At 45.0% G+C, this 21,943-nt stretch overlaps 1 protein-coding gene across 1 annotated transcript in view; it reads right to left on the reverse strand.

The window, feature by feature from the left end:
• TRMO (tRNA methyltransferase O) overlaps nt 1-21,943 on the reverse strand; it is a 52,008-nt gene that overhangs the window by 23,527 nt on the left and 6,538 nt on the right. The window contains exons 3-4 of the mRNA XM_069766833.1: nt 12,395-12,552; nt 6,127-6,687 (exon numbers count right to left, since the gene is read on the reverse strand). Of these exons, the coding sequence (XP_069622934.1) occupies nt 6,127-6,687; nt 12,395-12,552 (719 nt within the window). The remainder of the gene's footprint in view (nt 1-6,126; nt 6,688-12,394; nt 12,553-21,943) is intronic.

Below are 21,943 nucleotides of genomic sequence, written 5' to 3' on the forward strand. Positions count from 1 at the left end.
TGGAGCAAAGATCTAAGTGGAGTTAAATAGAGCAGCAGCTAATGAATTAACCTCGTCACCTGTGAAACTCAGGAACACCCACCAGAGGAAGTCCATGGACAGAACCAGCCGAAGTACCATTCATGACCACAGGAGGGAGCCCGACAACATAATTCACAACATTGCCGTTTTTTGCAATTCTGACCAGCGTCCCTTTATGAGGTAATAACTCAGGAACGCTTCAACGGATCCTAGCGGTTCTGAGATTGTTTTTTCGTGACATATTGGGCTTCATGTTAGTGGTAAATTTAGGTCAATAAATTATGCGTTTATTTGTGATAAAAATGGAAATTTGGCGAAAATTTCGCAATTTTCACAATTTGAATTTTCATTCTGTTAAACCAGAGAGTTATGTGACACAAAATAGTTAATAAATAACATTTCCCACATGTATACTTTACATCAGCACAATTTTGGAAACAAAAATTTTTTTTGCTAGGAAGTTATAAGGGTTAAAATTTGACCAGCGATTTCTCATTTTTACAACGAAATTTACAAAACCATTTTTTTTAGGGACCACCTCACATTTGAAGTCAGTTTACGGGGTCTATATGGCTGAAAATACCCAAAAATGACACCATTCTAAAAACTGCACCCCTCAAGGTGCACAAAACCACATTCAAGAAGTTTATTAACCCTTCAGGTGCTTCACAGCAGCAGAAGCAACATGGAAGGAAAAAATGAACATTTAACTTTTTAGTCACAAAAATTATCTTTTAGCAACAATTTTTTTGATTTCACAATGGTAAAAGGAGAAACTGAACCACGAAAGTTGTTGTCCAATTTGTCCTGAGTACGCGGATACCTCATATGTAGGGGTAAACCACTGTTTGGGCGCACGGCAGGGCTTGGAAGGGAAGGAGCGCCATTTGAATTTTTGAATGAAAAATTGGCTCCACTCTTTAGCGGACACCATGTCACGTTTGGAGAGCCTCCGTGTGCCTAAAAATTGGAGCTCCCCCACAAGTGACCCCATTTTGGAAACTAGACATCCCAAGGAACTTATCTAGATGCATATTGAGCACTTTAAACCCCCAGGTGCTTCACAGAAGTTTATAACGCAGAGCCATGAAAATAAAAAATAACTTTTCTTTCCTCAAAAATTATTTTTTAGCCTGGAATTTACTATTTTGCCAAGGGTATTAGGAGAAATTGGACCCCAAATGTTGTTGTCCAGTTTGTCCTGAGTACGCTGATACTCCATATGTGGGGGTAAACCACTGTTTGGGCACACGTCAGGGCTCAGAAGGGAAGGCACGCCATTTGGCTTTTTAAATGGAAAATTAGCTCCAATCATTAGCGGACACCATGTCACGTTTGGAGAGCCCTTGTGTGCCTAAACATTGGAGATCCCCCACAAATGACCTCATTTTGGAAACTAGACCCCCAAAGGAACTAATCTAGATGTGTGGTGAGGACTTTGAACCCCCAAGTGCTTCACAGAAGTTTATAACGCAGAGCCATGAAAATAAAAAAAAAATTATTTTCTCAAAAATGATATTTTAGCCTGCAATTTTTTATTTTCCCAAGGGTAACAGGAGAAATTTGACCCCAAAAGTTGTCCAGTTTCTCCTGAGTACGGTGATACCCCATATGTGGGGGTAAACTACTGTTTGGGCACATGCCGGGGCTCGGAAGTGAAGTAGTGACGTTTTGAAATGCAGACTTTGATGGAATGCTCTGCGGGCGTCACGTTGCGTTTGCAGAGCCCTTGATGTGGCTAAACAGTAGAAACCCCCCACAAGTGACCCCATTTTGGAAACTAGACCCCGAAAGGAACTTATCTAGATGTGTGGTGAGCACTTTGAACCCCCAAGTGCTTCACAGAAGTTTATAACGCAGAGCCGTGAAAATAATAAATACGTTTTCTTTCCTCAAAAATAATTATTTAGCCCAGAATTTTTTATTTTCCCAAGGGTAACAGGAGACATTTGACCCCAAACGTTGTTGCCCAGTTTCTCCTGAGTACGCTGATACCCCATGTGTGGGGGTAAACCACTGTTTGGGCACACGTCGGGGCTCAGAAGGGAAGTAGTGACTTTTGAAATGCAGACTTTGATGGAATGGTCTGCGGGTGTCAGGTTGCGTTTGCAGAGCCCCTGGTGTGCCTAAACAGTAGAAACCCCCCACAAGTGACCCCATTTTAGAAACTAGACCCCCCAAAAGAACTTATCTAGATATGTGGTGAGCACTTTGAACCCCCAAGTGCTTCACAGACGTTTACAACGCAGCTGTGAAAATAAAAAAATCATTTTTCTTTCCTGAAAAATGATGTTTTAGCAAGCATTTTTTTATTTTCACAAGGGTAACAGGAGAAATTGGACCCCAGTAATTGTTGCGCAGTTTGTCCTGAGTATGCTGGTATCCCATATGTGGGGGTAAGCCACTGTTTGGGCACACGTCGGGGCTCGGAAGTGAGGGAGCACCATTTGACTTTTTGAATACAAGATTGGATGGAATCAATGGTGGCGCCATGTTGCGTTTGGAGACCCCTGATGTGCCTAAACAGTGGAAACCCCTCAATTCTACCTCCAACACTAACCCCAACACACCCCTAACCCTAATCCCAACTGTAGCCATAACCCTAATCACAACCCTAACCGCAACACACCCCTAACCACAACCCTAACCCCAACACAACCCTAACCCTAACCACAACCCTAATTCCAACCCAACCCTAACCCTAAGGCTATGTGCCCACGTTGCGGATTCGTGTGAGATTTTTCAGCATCATTTTTGAAAAATCCGCGGGTAAAAGGCACTGCGTTTTACCTGCGGATTTACCGTGGATTTCCAGTGTTTTTTGTGCAGATTTCACCTGCGGATTCCTATTGAGCAACAGGTGTAAAACGCCGCGGAATCCACACAAAGAATTGACATGCTGCGGAAAATACAACGCAGCGTTTCCGCGTGGTATTTTCCGCACCATGGGCACAGCGGATTTGGTTTTCCATAGGTTTACATGGTACTGTAAACCTGATGGAACACTGCTGCGAATCTGCAGCCAAATCCGCACCGTGTGCACATGGCCTAATTCTAAAGGTATGTGCACACGCTGCGGAAAACGCTGCGGATCCGCAGCAGTTTCCCATGAGTTTACAGTTCAATGTAAACCTATGGAAAACAAAAATCGCTGTACACATGCTGCAGAAAAACTGCACAGAAACGCAGCGGTTTACATTCTGCAGCATGTCGCTTCTTTCTGCGGATTCCACAGCGGTTTTACAACTGCTCCAATAGAAAATCGCAGTTGTAAAACTGCAGTGAAATGCGCAGAAAAACCGCGGTAAATCTGCCATAAATCCGCAGCGGTTTAGCACTGCGGATTTATCAAATCCGCAGCGGAAAAATCCGCAGAGGACCAGAATACGTGTGCACATACCGAAACCCTAACCCTAACCCTAGTTCTTACCCCAACCTTAGTGGAAGAAAAAAAAAAAAAATCTGTATTTTATTATTGTCCCTACCTATGGGGGTGACAAAGGGGGGGGGGGGTCATTCAGTATTTTTTTTATTTTGATCACTGTGATAGGTTTTATCGCAGTGATCAAAATGCACTTGAAACGAATCTGCCGGCCGGCAGATTCGGCGGGCGCACTGCGCATGCGCCCGCCATTTTGGAAGATGGCAGCGCCCAGGAAAGAAGACGGACGGACCACGGGAGGCTCGGTAAGTATGATGGGGTGGGGGGGGGAGCACGGGGGGGTGGATCGGAGCATGGGGGGGGTAAATCGGAGCACGGGGGGTGGATCGGAGCATGGGGGGGGTAAATCGGAGCACGGGGGGTGGATCGGAGCACGGGGGGGGGGTGCATTGGAGCATCGGGGGCTGGATCGGTCTGCAGGGGGGGTGGATCGGACTGCAAGGGGGGTGGATCGGAGTGCAGGGGGGGGTGGTTAGAGCACGGGGGGGTGATTGGAGCACGGGGGAGAGCGGACAAGAGCACGGGGGGGGGGGGAGCGGACAGGAGGACAGAGGGGAGCAGTGTAAATGGACAGATCGGAGGGCTGGGGGGGCGATCGGTGGGGTGGGGGCACATCAGTGTTTCCAGCCATGGCTGATGATATTGCAGCATCGGCCATGGCTGGATTGTAATATTTCACCAGTTATAATAGGTGAAATATTACAAATCGCTCTGATTGGCTGTTGAAAGTGAAACTGCCAATCAGAGCGATCGTAGCCACGGGGGGGTGAAGCCACCCCCCCTGGGCTAAACTACCACTCCCCCTGTCCCTGCAGATCGGGTGAAATGGGAGTTAACCCTTTCACCGGATCTGCAGGGACGCGATCATTCTGTGACACAGCATATGCGTCACAGGTCGGATTGGCACCGACTTTCATGACGCATATGCTGTGTCACAGGTCGGGAAGGGGTTAAAGTGGTTGACAATTCACAGCATATTCAAAAGAATAAGAGCTGATTTGCACTTCCGGGCAGCAGCCGGTACACATTCAATGGACCTGGAAACTGCTGCTTCATTCAGAGTGTTTACATTTTGTGGATGCTGATTGCTGGCCCTATGTCAGATCTGCACCAGTTTGATATCAATGACCTTTCTCATGGATCAATACACTGTGACAAGATAGCCCCTTTAAATATAAGCCGTCCCTTCAACATCTGTGTGAAAGGAGGCAGAGGACTAGGGAATCTGTAAAAGAAAATTCGAGCTCCGATCTCTACAAAAATATATTATGACATTGATACTCCTCAACACTGAAGTTGCAGCCAAAAAGAAAAAGTTGTGGAATTATTGAAATCACAGGATCAATTGACATGTTAATGATGTGCAAATGATAGGGAAAAAAATAAAACAATCAAAACATCTAATTTTGTATTGAGTACGGGCACCAAACACAGAAATATACTCACTTATTCGCCTTGGCAAGTTATCAATGATGCTATTAATGTTTGTCCGAGGAAAATTTAGCCATGCTGAATACACACTTGGACATGCAAATCATCAAAATCCACTGCTGGCCTAAATGTGTTACCATGACCTATAGTATCTCCAGACTTGTCTCCCATCAAGCTCCAATGGGACGTCATTGGTCAACAATTGCAAAGGGAGCTGCCAGCAGGGGATCTTGATGAATTGTGTGCCCAACTGCATTAGCCATGTGAGAGCATTCCTCAGACAAACATGAATAATCTCATTGATAACAGGCCAAGGCTTGTAAGGCTACGTTCACATTAGCGTTCCGCTAATGTACGTCGCTGTTGCGTCGGCGACGCAGCGGCGACGCGCCCCTATGTTTAACATAGGGGACGCATGCGTTCTTTTGGTTGCGTTTTTCGACACGTGCGTCGTTTCCGACGCTAGCGTCGGACGCAAGAAAATGCAACAAGTTGCATTTTTCGTGCGTCCGATTTTCGTCAAAAACGACGCACGCGTCGCAAAACGCAGCGTTTTTGCGCGCGTTTTTTGTGCGTCGAGCGTTGCGTCGCCGTTGCGTCGCCGACGCACCGGCGCGCAACGCTAATGTAAACGTAGCCTAAGTGCGTGTATTTCTGCATGTGGTGCTTACACTTGACACTGCATAAAATGAGATGTGTTGAAAATGTTGCTTCCATTCATCATTAGCACATCATAAACATGCCTATCGATCCTATGATTGCCATAATTTCACAATTTTTCCTGTTTGGAATTTCAATATTGAGAATTGTATATCTCACATATATAAATTAGAGGTACACTTATAAGTGGGCCTTTAATTACGTGTAAAAATTTATGTTGTATAAGACTCCATTACATTATTGATAAGCTTGTTCTACTACTTTCCGGTGGTAATACAGTAGGCTATCAAATACTGTAAAAGACAATGTGGACAGGGGAATATGTACCTCTTTACGGTTTTGGGGCACAGTGCTGCACAGTTTATGGGCATAATGTAGCACAGATGTTGGACAGTTGAGGCCGTATTGCTACAGGAAAGAGGATGTATATGAAGAATGAACATCTCTAGCTGAATCCTACACACCAATTTTACAAGGTTTTTTTCAGCTGTCATGAGAACAATAACAAGTACATTAAAACTTAAAAATATAGTGACACAAAACCAGAGAAAACTAAAGTATTTGCATCATACCCAATTCACATGGTGATTTGAACTGTCGCAACTCTCTTTCTGAATGAGGGGTAAATCGAACTGTTAAATTGGGCACAGGTGAGTCTGTTACCCATTTTGGGACAAAACTGTCACAGGTGCTGGGTTTGTCTTTGGCGTTGCTTAAGCTTGCAATTCCATCATAAGGTAGGTCTTCACTTGGGTCCAGTGTCTTGATGTCCTCTACAAGCTGTTTGGGTGAAATCGCCTGCTGAGAGCTACCAGCAAGAAATAGTTCATTAGCAGTCTTTATGGCTACTTCTTTGATTATTTCCTGTGGGATGCCAGATACAGCATATTTATCTGCAGGTGTATCATCCAGGCCCAATAAAGATCTGTTGTCAGCCTGAACACTTGTTTCTTGCTGTTGCTCAGAAACATTTGTCTGTAACACTGCACTGGAATCATCTCCATCATCTTCTTGTACGTACTCTGTTGGAGAAACTGTAGATCGCGGTGAATCGTACTCCGCAATGTAAGGCTTAATGTCTATAACTGGTGTTCCTTGTATCATATCGATTCCAGATAAATGGATAGTATCACCTGTGAAAAAAAAGGTACCGGTAATTGAAATAATTATTTAAAAAAATACAGAATTGAAAACCTGACAACTGAAGAAATTAGATGTAGACATTCTGCATAAATATATTTATTATTCATGTCATAAAATCTGAAATCGTGCCACTATTTTACCTTAACCCCTTTACCCCCAAGGGTGGTTTGTACGTTAATGACCGGGCCAATTTTTACAATTCTGACCACTGTCACTTTATGAGGTTATAACTCTGGAATGCTTCAACGGATCCCAGTGATTCTGACATTGTTTTCTCGTGTCATATTGTAATTCATGATAGTGGTAAAAATTCTTTGATAGTACCTGCGTTTATTTGTGAAAAAAACGGAAATTTGGCGAAAATTATGAAAATTTCGCAATTTTCCAAGTTTGAATTTTTATGCAATTAAATCACAGAGATATGTCACACAAAATACTTAATAAGTAACATTTCTCACATGTCTACTTTACATCAGCTCAATTTTGGAACCAAAATTTCTTTTTGTTAGGGAGTTATAAGGGTTAAAAGTTGACCAGCAATTTCTCATTTTTACAACACCATTTTTTTTTAGGGACCACATCTCATTTGAAGTCATTTTGAGGGGTCTATATGATAGAAAATACCCAAGTGTGACACCATTCTAAAAACTGCACCCCTCATGGTGCTCAAAACCATATTCAAGAAGTTTATTAACCCTTCTGGTGCTTCACAGGAATTTTTGGAATGTTTAAATAAAAATGAACATTTAACTTTTTTTCACAAAAAATTTACTTCAGCTCCAATTTGTTTTATTTTACCAAGGGTAACAGGAGAAAATGGACCCCAAAAGTTGTTGTACAATTTGTCCTGAGTACGCTGATACCCCATATGTGGGGGTAAACCACTGTTTGGGCGCATGGGAGAGCTCGGAAGGGAAGGAGCGCCGTTTGACTTTTCAATGCAAAATTGACAGGAATTGAGATGGGACGCCATGTTGCGTTTAGAGAGCCACTGATGTGCCTAAACATTGAAACCCCCCACAAGAGACACCATTTTGGAAAGTAGACCCCCTAAGGAACTTAACTAGATGTGTTTTGAGCGCTTTGACCCACCAAGGGCTTCACAGAAGTTTATAATGCAGAGCCGTAAAAATAAAACAAAAATTTTTTCCCACAAAAATTATTTTTTTAGCCCCCAGTTTTGTATTTTCCCGAGGGTAACAGGAGAAATTGGACCCCAAAATTTGTTGCCCAATTTGTCCTGAGTGCGATTATACACAATATGTGGGGGGAACCACTGTTTGGGCGCATGGGAGGGCTCGGAAGGGAAGGAGCGCTATTTGGAATGCAGACTTAGATGGAATGGTCTGCAGGTGTCACATTGTGTTTGCAGAGCCCCTAATGTACCTAAACAGTAGAAACCCCCCACAAGTGACACCATTTTGGAAAGTAGATCCCCTAAGGAACTTATCTAGATGTGTGGTGAGCGCTTTGACCCACCAAGGGCTTCACAAAAGTTTATAATGCAGAGCCGTAAAAATAAAACAAAAATTTTTTCCCACAAAAATTATTTTTTAGCCCCCAGTTTTGTATTTTCCCGAGGGTAAGAGGAGAAATTCGACCCCAAAAGTTGTTGTCCAATTTGTCCTGAGTACGCTGATACCCCATATGTGGGGGGAACCACTGTTTAGGCGCATGGGAGGGCTCGGAAGGGAAGGAGTGCCATTTGGAATGCAGACTTAGATGGAATAGTCTGCAGGCGTCACATTGCGTTTGCAGAGCCCCTAATGTACCTAAACAGTAGAAACCCCCCACAAGTGACCCCATATTGGAAACTAGACCCCCCAGGGAACTCATCTAGATGTGTTGTGAGAACTTTGAACCCCCAAGTGTTTCACTACAGTTTATAACGCAGAGCCGTGAAAATAAAAAATCTTTTTGTTTTCCCACAAAAATTATTTTTTAGCCCCCAGTTTTGTATTTTCCCAAGGGTAATAGGAGAAATTGGACCCCAAAAGTTGTTGTCCTATTTGTCCTGAGTACGCTGATATCCCATATGTTGGGGTAAACCCCTGTTTGGGCACACGGGAGAGCTCGGAAGGGAAGGACACTGTTTTACTTTTTCAACGCAGAATTGGCTGGAATTGAGATCGGACGCCATGTCGTGTTTGGAGAGCCCCTGATGTGCCGAAACAGTGGAAACCCCCCAATTATAACTGAAACCCTAATCCAAACACACCCCTAACCCTAATTCCAACGGTAACCCTAACCACACCTCTAACCCTGACACACACCTAACCCTAATCCCAACCCTATTCCCAACTGTAAATGTAATCTAAACCCTAACCCTAACTTTAGCTCCAACCCTAACTGTAGCCACAACCCTAACCCTAACCCTAGCCCTAACCCCAGCCCTAACCCTAGCCCTAACCCTAATGGGAAAATGGAAATAAATACATTTTTTTAATTTTTCCCTAACTAAGGGGGTGATGAAGGGGGGTTTGATTTACTTTTAGGCCATGTTCACACAGTGCGTTTTTTACTGCGGAACCGCAGCGGTATTGCCGCTGCGGTTCCGCAGCAGTTTTCCATGCAGGGTACATAACAATGTAACCCTATGGAAAACAGTCACTGCTGTGCACATGGTCCGTAATTTCGTTTAAAAAGCCGCGCAGAATAGCTGCGGCAAAAAAGAAGGAGCATGTCACTTCTTTTTCCTGAACCGCAGCGGTTCTGCACCCATAGACCTCCATTGTGAGGTCAAAATCGCAGTAAAACCCGCAGATCAAAAATATATCTGCGGGTTTTACTGCGATTTGATGTGCAGAACCGCTGCAGCAGGAAGTGCGGGGGAGCAGGCGGAAGTGCGTGGGCGGAGTGTGGCTGCCCCCCCGTGCTCCGATCCCGCCCCCCCGTGCTCCGATGCCCCCCCCCCGTGCTCCGATGCCCCCCCCCAGTGCTCCGATGCCCCCCCCGTGCCCTAATCTCCCCCCCTTATACTTACCCGGCGTCCCGGTGTCCGTCCGGCCGTCTTCTCCCTGGGCGCCGCCATCTTGCAAAATGGCGGGCGCATGCGCAGTGCGCCCGCCGAATCTGCCGGCCGGCAGATTCGCTCCAAAGTGCATTTTGATCACTGAGATATAACCTATCTCAGTGATCAAAATAAAAAAATAGTAAATGACACCCCCCCCACTTTGTCACCCCCATTGGTAGGGACAATAAAAAAATTAAGAATTTTTTTTTTTTTTTTTTTTACTAAGGTTAGAATAGGGGTAGGGGTAGGGTTAGGGTTAGGGTTAGGGGTAGGGTTAGGGGTAGGGTTAGGGTATTTTCAGCCATTTTAGCCCTAAAAAGCTTCCTAGGAAACACACAGTCTCTGCATAGAAAACTGCATAAAAAAAGGATAAAAAAACGCATCAAAAAAGGACAAAAAAAGGACCAAAAAAAGGACCTGTGTTTTCTGCCAAGAGCTGCAGTTTTTTAAAAAAACTGTCCTGAAAAAAAAAGGATGGAAATCCTGAACGTGTGAACATACCCTTATAGCGAGTTTTTTAGCGGATTTTTATGATTGGCAGCCGTCACACACTGAAAGACGCTTTTTATCGCAAAAAAAATTTGTTGCGTTACCACATTTTGAGAGCTATAATTTTTCCATACTTTGGTCCATAGAGTCATGTGAGGTCTTGTTTTTTGCGGGACGAGTTGACGTTTTTATTGGTAACATTTTCGGGCACGTGACATTTTTTGATCGCTTTTTATTCCGATTTTTGTGAGGAAGAATGACCAAAAAACAGCTATTCATGAATTTCTTTTGGGGAAGGCGTTTATACCGTTCCGTGTTTGGTAAAATTGATAAAGCAGTTTTATTCTAAGGGTCAGTACGATTACAGCGACACCTCATTTATATCATTTTTTTATGTTTTTGCGCTTTTATACGATAAAAACTATTTTACAGAAAAAATAATTATTTTTGCATCGCTTTATTCTCAGGACTATAACTTTTTAATTTTTTTGCTGATGATGCTGTATGGCAGCTCGTTTTTTGCGGGACAAGATGACGTTTTCAGCGGTACCACGGTTATTTATATCCGTCTTTTTGGTCGCGTGTTATTCCACTCTTTGTTCGGCGGTATGATGATAAAGCGTTGTTTTTTGCTTCGTTTTTTTTTTTTTTTTCTTACGGTGTTTACTGAAGGGGTTAACTAGTGGGCCAGTTTTATAGGTCGGGTCGTTACGGACGCGGCGATACTAAATATGTGCACTTTTACTGTTTTTTTTTTATTTATTTAGATGAAGAAATGTGTTTATGGGAATACTATATATATTTTTTTTCATTATTTAGGAATATTTTTTTTTTACACATTTGGAAAAAAAATTTTTAACTTTTTTATTTTGTCCCAGGGGGAAGACATCACAGATCAATGATCTGACAGTTTGCATAGCACTCTGTCAGATCACTGATCTGACATGCAGCGCTGCAGGCTGCTTCACAGTGCCTGCTCTGAGCAGGCTCTGTGAAGCCACCTCCCTCCCTGCAGGACCCGGATCCGCGGCCATCTTGGATCCGGGCCTGGAGCAGGCAGGGAGGGAGGTAAGACCCTCGCAGCAACGCGATCACATCGCGTTGCTGCGGAGGGCTCAGGGAAGCCCGCAGGGAGCACCCTCCCTGCGCGATGCTTCCCTGTACCGCCGGCACATCGCGATCATCTTTGATCGTGGTGTGCCGGGGGTTAATGTGCCGGGGGCCGTCCGTGACCGCTCCTGGCACATAGTGCCGGATGTCAGCTGCGATAAGCAGCTGACACCCGGCCGCGATCGGCAGCGCTCCCCCCGTGAGCACTGCCGATCGCATATGACATACTATCCCGCCCAGGGCACCTCGACGGGATAGTACGTCTAAGGTCAGAAAGGGGTTAAAGGGGACTTGTCACTAGATTAAAAGTAACCAGTCTTTACTCTTTATTTTATTTCCTCTACTACCCGAGTATTTATTTTTATGTTTCTTTTTAAATTAAATATGTCAGCAGTTTTTATGCAATCTGAGAGCAATATAATGGAGCAGCAGAGAGCCTCATTCCAGTGATGTCTCATTTTCTCAGCATCTTGGTGTAGTTTCAATACAATCATTGTTTTATGACCAGGAGATTATCACTGCTGGACTAGGTGTCTTGTGCCAGGCAGTCCAGCTAATCTGTGTAATCCCGCCTCCGCCACTGATTGGCAGCTTGCCAATCAGAAGGCTGCAAATCAGTGGTGCGTGCGGGGTTACAAACAGCTCTGCATTCAGACCACTGCGACATGTACAGTAGAGAAAACAGGGATTCTAGCAAAACTACACCAAGCAGTCTAGTAAGTGACACATTGCAGGAATCAGGATCTCTGCCACTACATTAAGCAGCTCTGATTCCATAGCAAACACCTGCTGACAGATTCCCATACAATTCGAGAGATCTGTCAAATTTTATTTAGCGCTCATTTTTATGATCCTTAACAATGAAACATAGCTCACGCAGTATAGAGACATGTCCCCTAAGAATGTGCTAAACATGCCTCCTTGGTAAAGACCAAAAAAAAATGCAACAAATAAAAAGGGGAATTGTATGTCAAAAAAGGGGACAGCAAGAATAAATTATGAGCAAAAACTGCCCAATTTTGACACAGTAAAACATCCCCTTTAAATGTTGAAAGAATAAAAATTGTAAAGTAAATTAGTATTACCTTCTACCTTATCCAGTTTAGCCAGTGTAAGGCCAATGGCATTTGGCCGATGAGGACTTCTTGTAGAGAATACACCAGTCTTTGCTCCATTAAGTCTCGGAGGCTGGACTTTTGCCTTACAACTTAAATGCCCATTCTTATGAAAAATGAACAAAATCCTAAGAGATTTAAAAAAATATAATAAGTGATTGTAAGAAAACAAAAAGTATGCACAAGTTTTTTTTATAGTTGTAGAAATCAATCTCTAAGGCCATGTTCACACAGTGCGTTTTTTACTGCGGAACCGCAGCTGTTTTCCATGCAGGGTACATTACAATGTAACCCTATGGAAAACAGGAACCGCTGTGCACATGATCCTGAATTTCCCTTAAAAAGCCGCGCAGAATAGGTGCGGGAAAAAAGAAGGAGCATGTCACTTCTTTTTCCTAAACCGCAGCGGTTCTGCACCCATAGACCTCCATTGTGAGGTCAAAACCGCAGTAAAACCCGCAGATCAAAAATATATCTGCGGGTTTTACTGCGGTTTGATGTGCAGAACCGCTGCAGCAGGAAGTGCGGGGAAGCGGGAGGAAGTCCGTGGGCGGAAGTGCGTGGGCGGAGTGTCGTTCCCGAAGAGACTGTCATCATGGAGGCATACCGTCGTATGGGGATCGATGTCGGGCGTCTGATTGATCTGGTATGTCTGTGTGTCCGTCCCCATGCGACGATATGCCTCCATTGTGCTAAGTCGCCGTATGGGACTACTACTCCCATCCGGTATTAGGATGGGAGAGTTGTCCCTGTGTCCGGCGACTTAGCACAATAGTAAAGTTTACACCAAACACCAACACACAATACACAAACATGACACACAGTACAGTACATACAACACATAACATAGAGTATATACTCACCAACACCACACTTGTAGGCGAAGCCCTCGATCCTCCATAAAAAAATCCAAAAATAATAAACCAAATTCATACTCCCTGTCCGCAGAATCCATAACCGAGTGTCCCACGCCGATCTCCTGCTCTCCGGTGATACACTGCCAGGAGCGAAGCTCCTAGCAGTGTATCGCGTACTGTCCCGGAGCTCAATGGCGCCGGCTTCTCGGTTAACGGCAGTACAGCTGCGTTGAACTTTCCCACGCAGCACTGCCGTTAAGCGAGAGTGCCGGGGTCAATGACCGCCGGTAAACTCGCTCGCGCATGCGCAGTAACACACCGACAGGAACTATGGCTCCTGTCAGTGTGTTGCTGCAGCCGTGGAGAGCAGACACATCTCTGGATGTGTCTGTTCTCCATGGAAGATCTTCGTGGGACCCTCGATGGATTTCTGCGGACAGGGCCAGGGAGTATGAATTTGTTTTTTTGTTTTGCCTTTTTTTCAGGTCGAGGGTCTTCAGGACGGATTAAGCGTAAAATAAAAAATGGTCAAAAAGTGTGTGTCTTTATTTCATTAAAATATTTTTTTCTAGTCTTTGTGGGGTTTTTTTAACCCTTTCATTGGCTTAATAATGGATAGGCGTCTTATTGACGCCTCTCCATTATTAACCGGGCTTAATGCCACCTTACAATAGCAAGGTGGCATTAACCCCTCATTACCCCATATCCCACCGCTACACGGGAGTGGGAAGAGAGGGGCTAAGTGCCGGAATTGGCGCATCTTTTTGATGCGCCTTTTCCGGGGCGGCTGCGGGCTTATATTTGTAGCCAGGGGAGGGCAAATATCCATGGCCCCTTTCCTAGGCTATGAATATAAGCCCACGGCTGTCTGCGTAGCCTTTCTGGCCTAAAAATATAGGGGGACCCCAACACTTTTTTTTTTTTGGGGCCCCCTATATTTCAGTGCCAGAAAGGCTACACAGACAGCTGTGGGCTTATATTCATGGCCTGGGAACAGCCAGGGGTATTTTAACCCCTTCCCGGGCCTCAAATATTGGCCCACGGCTGTCTGCCTAGCCTTTCTGGCCTAAAAATAAAGGGGGACCCCAACACTTTTTTTTTTTTGGGGCCCCCTATATTTCAGTGCCAGAAAGGCTACGCAGACAGCTGTGGGTTAATATTCATAGCCTGGGAACAGCCATGGGTATTTTAACCCCTTCCCAGGCCTCAAATATTGGCCCACGGCTGTCTGCCTAGCCTTTCTGGACTAAAAATATAGGGGGACCCTATGTATTTTTTTTAGGGGGTCCACATATATTATAGTAACCCTTAATAGGATTAATAATGGATAGGCGTCTTATTGACGCCTCTCCATTATTAACCGTGCTTAATGCCACCTTACAATCGCAACCCTATCATTAACCCTAGGATCCCTTTAGAGTTAGGGGTAGGGTTAGGGTTTGGATCCCTTTAGGGGTAGGGTTATGATCCCTTTAGGGTTAGGGGTAGGGTTAGGGTTAGGATCCCTTTAGGGGTAGGGTTAGGGTTAGGATCCCTTTAGGGTTAGGGGTAGTGTTAGGATCACTTTAGGGGTAGGGTTAGGGTTAGGATCCCTTTAGGGGTAGGGTTAGGGTTAGGATCCCTTTAGGGGTAGGGGTAGGGTTAGTGTTAGGATCCCTTTAGGGGTAGGGTTAGGGTCCCTTTAGGGTTAGGGTTAGGATCCCTTTAGGGGTAGGGGTAGGGTTAGGATCCCTTTAGGGTTAGGGGTAGGGTTAGGATCCCTTTAGGGGTAGGGTTAGGGTTAGGATCCCATTAGGGGTAGGGTTAGGATCCCTTTAGGGTTAGGGGTAGGGTTAGGATCCCTTTAGGGGTAGGGTTAGGATCCCTTTAGGGGTAGGGTTAGGATCCCTTTAGGGGTAGGGTTAGGATCCCTTTAGGGGTAGGGTTAGGGTTAGGATCCCTTTAGGGGTAGGGGTAGGGTTAGGATCCCTTTAGGGTTAGGGGTAGGGTTAGGATCCCTTTAGGGGTAGGGTTAGGGTTAGGATCCCTTTAGGGGTAGGGTTAGGATCACTTTCCGGTTATGATCCCTTTAGGGGTAGGGTGCTTAGGGTTATGAGCCCTAACCCTACCCTACTATTTCAGTTTATAGTGGGTTTTTTACTTAATGTTTTTGATTGGCGCACGCACCGCTCAGGATTGACGGCGCCAGAGCTAGTAGTAAAACAACTGCACACGAACGTTTTTATTGGTGTTTGTGTTTTCAGTTTGTGCTTGTGTTCATTTTATTAGGGGTTACTTTTATATATTTCAAGCATTTGTGTAACATTACTTGGTCGTGCTATAGATTATGAGATGACACTATTGTATTTATTGTAGGTTCGTGATTATCCGGCCTTGTGGGACCCATCCGATGAGTCCTATAAGGACAAGTACTTCAGGGAGCTAGCCTGGACAAAAATAGTGCGCGACCTGATCCCGGATTGGGATAAATATCCTGGGACTACACAGCAGAAAATCGGTAATTTTAATTAAATTTATGTAGTAAACCTTGAGTATATTACAAATATAATTTGTTGAGATCTCTTAAAAATTGTTGTTGTTTTTTGTAACCTTTTTTTGGTAGATAAAGATGTGAGGCAACGTTGGCGCTCCATCAGAGACCGTTTTACTAAATTCCTCAATGAATGCTCAAGGAGTGGCTCTTCGCCAAGCAAAACTAAATTCCCGTTTAGTGAAGAGCTGCAGTTTCTTGTGGCCAGCAGGACATTGAGAAAGTAAGTTAAAATCCACTCCACAAGATTTTTTATATATAATATGTTGTGCGAAACATTAATGTTTTTTTTTTCCCCAACAGGACGGAAGGAAACATGTCGGTAGCTGATTTGGAGGACAGCGACACAGAAGATGGAGCAGGCAGTTCCTCTGGAGTGGGAGGGACCATCTCTACCTCCACTCCCACAGCTTCTGCTGAATCAGCATCCACTTCAGCAGCTGCTGCATCAACATCTACTTCAGCAGCTGCTGAAGCATCTGATTCCGCAGAAGCTGTGAGAGTGGAGAAGAGAGCTGTCTATCCGGTGGCAGCAGAGAAAAAAAAAAAAAAACCAAGAAGAACCAAGATGACCAAACTGTCCAAATTGCTTGTGACACATTAGATTTATTAAAAAAAACAAGTACCGATGACCATTGCGACTCCTTTGCACAAACTGTCGCCAGAAAAACACGCTCCCTGCCACCGGATAGACAATCTCTTTTCATGTCTATGGTGCAGATGTCCCTCACTGCTCTGGAGGACCCTGCTCCGATTTCTCCCTACAATGAAGTTCTGATGGGGGTGTTGGGACTTTTCAGGCCCCGACACAGAACACCTGAAACAGCTACAAGACCCCAGTATTTGGCCCACAGCCAAGGAAGTTCTGGAGACAGAGGCAGTTCACAGCATCTGGGGGGAGCACCGTATCAATCTGAGGGAACAAATTTCCTCTATTCTCCCGAATATACATTTCTTAATTGAACGTGGGCAAAAGTTTTCAGTTGCACTAACTTGTGCTTTTGTTTGCAGCTACAGATGCCATTTTGGATTTGAAAGGGGCTGTTTATTTTTTTGTTTTTTCAAATTGAAAAATCTTTTGGTAAAATTACCAAGAATTTGTGTTCTTTAAAATAAATTTTATTTCACACAAAAAATTCTCTTTTTTAGACAATGGGGACAAGGCCGCTTTCCTGGGTTTATGGGCTATCGATTAGTGGTTTATGGGTTTATGTGTTAACAATTGTATACCTCATACTGCTGTTAATTTCTGAAAACACCAACCATTTTTTTGACATAAAAAAAAAAAAACAAATTCAACCAAAATAGATTTTTTATTTATATTACAACCAATTTTTTTAAACTTTTTTTGGTAACATGAAAAAAAAACTTTTTTTAAAAAATTTTTGTGTTGGTTGCTGTCGTTTATCATTCTTTGGGATGTTTTCAAAACTGTTAGCAGCGATGTCGGCAACTTTTTGGGGAGGGTCAGTGTAGATGCATCCTTCTCTGCTGGTCAGGCTGCTCAACACCAGCACAGGAGTATTGCTAGTGCATGGCACCTTCAGGACTCATAAAGTAGTCAGTGAAGGATTCTCTCGCACGCACACCAGAGTTGGACGGCCTGCCCAGACCCCCGTTGACCACTGGATTAAATACTGGCTGCTGGTACTCCACATCTACGTCAGTGTTGTACTCACGAGCATAGTTGTGGAGTACACAGCAAGCCTTTATCACAGCATCAACGGTGTCTGTGTCCAACTGAATGGCAGTGTGAAAGATCCTCCACTGACTAGTCATGATCCCAAAGGTGCATTCCACATATCTGCGTGCACGACTCAGCCGATAATTAAAAATCCTCCGTCGGGCATCCAGTCCCCTTCGTGGGTATGGGCGCAGCAGGGTTGTCGTTAAGGGAAACGCCTCATCCGATACCATCACAAAGGGCACTGGATGTGTGGAACCCGGCAAAGGTCTTGGGGCTGGGAGCGTGCCGCCATCTCGAAGAATTTGCATCCCAATCTGTGACGTTCGCAACACCCGAGAATCCCCAGTACTACCATAGGCACCAACGTCAATGGCAACAAATTTGTAATGGGCATCAGCCACCGCCATCAGGACCACTGAAAAATACTTCTTATAATTAAAGAAGCGTGATCCTGATCGTGGGGGCTGCTGAACCCTTACATGTTTACCATCGACTGCACCTATGCAGTTTGGGAAATTGGCCACAGACTGAAAGCCTGCTGCTACCTGCAGCCAAGTCTCCTCGGTTGGGGAAGGCATCACCATGGGCTGCAACTTCTGCCAGATGACGGTACATGTACACCTCACAATGTTAGAGATGGTAGATTTACCAACTCTAAATTGGAGGTGCAGGGATGTATAGCTCTCTCCTGTGGCCAAAAATCTGGAAAGAAACAAAAAAGAAAATTAGAAATGTCACACAAAAAGGTAATTACAACACGTCACACGTTAAGGCCGCTATAATATGCGTCCAGCACCATTCAATAATGATGGTATTAAAACCCAGCACAACACAAAGGGTGTTAAAAACATTAATAAAAGGCCTGATGGGACTTGTGCACACAAGCATGCAAGATATGACCGAGTGTTGCATGGTAATCCCCGGACCTGCTGCATGCACTCCGTTATGGAGCGTGCGGCTCCATGTATTGGTATGTGGGTGCACACTCCGCTCCAGAGTGCAGGCAGCAGGGCCGGTGATTACCATGCAACACTCGCCCGTATCTCACGTGTGTGTGTGGATGTGTGCCCCCTGTCCAACAGGAGGACTGGGTGGGTTTAATCACACATACTGGACACAGAGACGTGTAAAATAGAGACCTAACGACATTCCCCCCCAAAAATTGTTACTTACCACAAGGTGATGAGCAGCCTTTCCTCTGCAGAGATGGACTTCCTCATCACTGTGTCTTGCAGTGTTAAATGGGGTGCCAGGATGGTGAGCAGTCTGTCAAATGCCATAATTGGTAGCCGACAAAAAGAGATACATTTTTCAGGATATCTGAAAATTGAAAAAGAAACACAAAAAAGGGTTACTTCACAAGTATTGCTAGCAAAAAAATGTAAATTTGGCTACGTTCAGATAAGCGTTTCCCGACGCTGCGTCGAGAAACGCAGCGGCGACGCACGCGTCATGCGCCCCTATGTTTAACATGGGGGACGCATGCGTTTTTCTTGTTGCGTTTTCCAACATGTGCGTCGTTTTTGACGCTAGCGTTGGACGCAAGAAAATGCAACAAGTTGCATTTTTCTTGCGTCCGATTTTCGTCAAAAAACTACGCACGCGTCGCAAAACGCAGCGTTTTTGCGTGCGTTTGCACGCGTTTTTTCGTGCGTCGTGCGTTGCGTCGCCGACGCAGCGGCGCGCAACGCTAATCTGAAGGTAGCCTTAGTCATTCAATATATTTCTACTTACCTCCTCAAATCATTGTACAGCACATAAAAGTGCCCCGTCTCAGTTCGGTCTGCTACAAGCGGGTGCACCCACATTCGTTTCTGCGCACGTCTTCTCTGCCGCCGCTGCCTCTAAAATAAAAAAATAAAAAAATATTTTGTAAACACAACAATTAGAAAAATATATCAAACATGCCTGGAAAACAATGCGGATTATGTAAGGGTACGTGTCCACATTCAGGAAGGCCCACCCCCTTCTGGGACGCAATGATGCCAGATGTGTTCATTGTACAAATCCAGCATCATCGCACCCCACGCATAGGGCCCTGTTTTATTCCTTGCGGAGCCGCAGTTTCACAACAAGGAACACGGACATGCTGTGATCATAAAAGACGCGCAGCATGTCCGGAGTCGCAGGGCTCACGGATGACACAAAGTGGACACGTGATTTCATGACATCACCTCCACTATACTGTTACATGTGGACGCTGCATGTTTGGCGCTGCGGCCACACGCAGCGCCAAACATACAGCGTTTCCAGAACGTGGACATGTACCCATAACCCAATATATAAAACAAACAGACATCTGCTTACCTGACGTGCATGTCGATTCAGAATTAGAAGCATCAGCCCCAGGATCGCAATCCGGTGTGGCGTGCGGAGCTGGATCCGTGGGCTGTCATCTGGCCGACGCTCAGCACGTCCACTCATTTTGATGTGTAAGTTCCAAAATGGAGGATGGAAGAAGAAAAGGGTTGGACAAGGAAATGACATCATTTTTTTTTTTTTTTTCCCCCACTGCAGTAAGCTTTATTTGTGTCAAACACAGACAATCTGCAGAGAAAACTGCATCAAAAAACGCACTAAAAACCGCATCAAAAAACGCACCAAAAACGCACCAAAAAACGCACCTGCGTTTTCTGCAAAGACCTGCGGTTTCAGTCCTGAAAAAAAAAGGATGGAAATCAGGAACGTGTGAACATACCCTAAATCTATTCTATAGCCAAAGACGAAAAAGAAGACGTTCATTTTCCCATAACTGGGAATCTACCCCTAACCTAGCAACATTAAATATTTAAACGCAAAGAATATTCAATAGATATTTTATTGTTCTAAGGGACGAGGGAGACACCATCTTGATTTATTAATTTCAGGCCCAATATATTATCTAGAGCTCTCCCTCTGCTCCCTGAACTGTAACCACCCCCCGATCCGGATTTCAGCATATCGGGTACCTCTCGAGGTGCAGCAGGACATGCGCCAGGAGTTTGACGAAATGCTGAAGCTGGGGGCGATCCAGGCATCCAGCAGTGCGTGGACTTTGCCCATAGTCCTCGTCCCTCAAAAAAGGTCCGAAACAACCAGGTTCTGCATGGACTGCAGAGGGCTCAACGTTGTGACAGTCACTGATGCGTTCCTCATACCACGCATCGATGACCTGCTTGACCAGTTGGCCGGGGCTAAGTACCTGACCATCATGGATCTGAGCTGGGGATATTAGCAGATTCCTCTGACCTGCGAGGAATGGGAATGCTCTGCCTTTATTACCCCTTTTGGACTGTACAAGTCCACCGTGATGCCGTTCGGCATGAAGAATGCCCCTGCCACTTTTTAGCGGATGGTCAACACACTGCTCAAGGGACTTGAAAGGTACATGGCCATGTACATGGATGATATTACTATCTTCAGTCCCAACTGGGAGGGTCACCTAGAGCATTTGGTCCAGGTACTTGGGCAGATCCAACAGGCGGGTTTGACAATCAAGCCAGAGAAGTGCCAGCTGGGCATGAGCGAGGTCCTCTACCTGGGTCACCTGGTAGGCGGGGGGGGGGGATTCTGAAGCCAGAGCCTGGAAAAGTGGATGCCACTGCATGCTGGCCCACCCCCAGGACCAAGAAGTCCTTCTTGGGGAATGCAGGCTACTATAGGAGGTTTGTTCGACACTATAGTACCCTTGCAAAGCCCCTGACAAACCTCACCAAGAAGAAGTTACCCATCGCCGTCGACTGGACAGTCGCCTGCGAGACAGCTTTCCAGGCGCTCAAGACCACTCTCTCTAGCTTCCCAGTATTACAAGCTGCTAACTTTGAATGGCCGTTTGTAGTACAGAAAGAACCCAGTGACTTTGGCCTCGGTGCCATGCTCAGGTTAACTCGACGGGTCAGGGACATCCTGTCTTGTACCTGAGCAAGAAGCTATTGCCGAGGGAGGTGGCCTACTGCACAATGGAAAAGGAATGCCTGGCAATAGTATGGGCCCTGCAGCATCTGCAGCCCTAATTTTACGGGCACCACTTCACCATGGAGATGGACCACAACTCCCTCAGCTGGTTACACACGGTCTCTGGTAAGAATGGGAGGTTACTACGCTGGAAATTTGCGTTCCAGCAATACCACTTCACCATTCACCATAATATGCAAATAAAATGTTAAAAAAAACAGACAATGTGATTTTCTGGATTTTTTTTTTCTCAGTTTGTCTCCCATAGTTGAGGTCTACCTATGATGTAAATTACAGACGCCTCTCATCTTTTTAAGTGGTGGAACTTGCACTATTGCTGACTGACTAAATACTTTTTTGCCCCACTGTATCTAAGCTAATGAAGGAGTCACTCGCTAAGCTCAGTTTGTCTTTAAATGTCCATTTATTATGTCTCTGCTCTTTTCCTGTATATATTTTTGTTCCTTTAGATACGGTTATACAATGCCTGATGAAGAGACCTAAAAAACCTT

The sequence above is a fragment of the Ranitomeya imitator genome, chromosome 1 (genome assembly GCF_032444005.1).
Source record: "Ranitomeya imitator isolate aRanImi1 chromosome 1, aRanImi1.pri, whole genome shotgun sequence".
NCBI classification, from domain to species: Eukaryota; Metazoa; Chordata; class Amphibia; order Anura; family Dendrobatidae; genus Ranitomeya; species Ranitomeya imitator.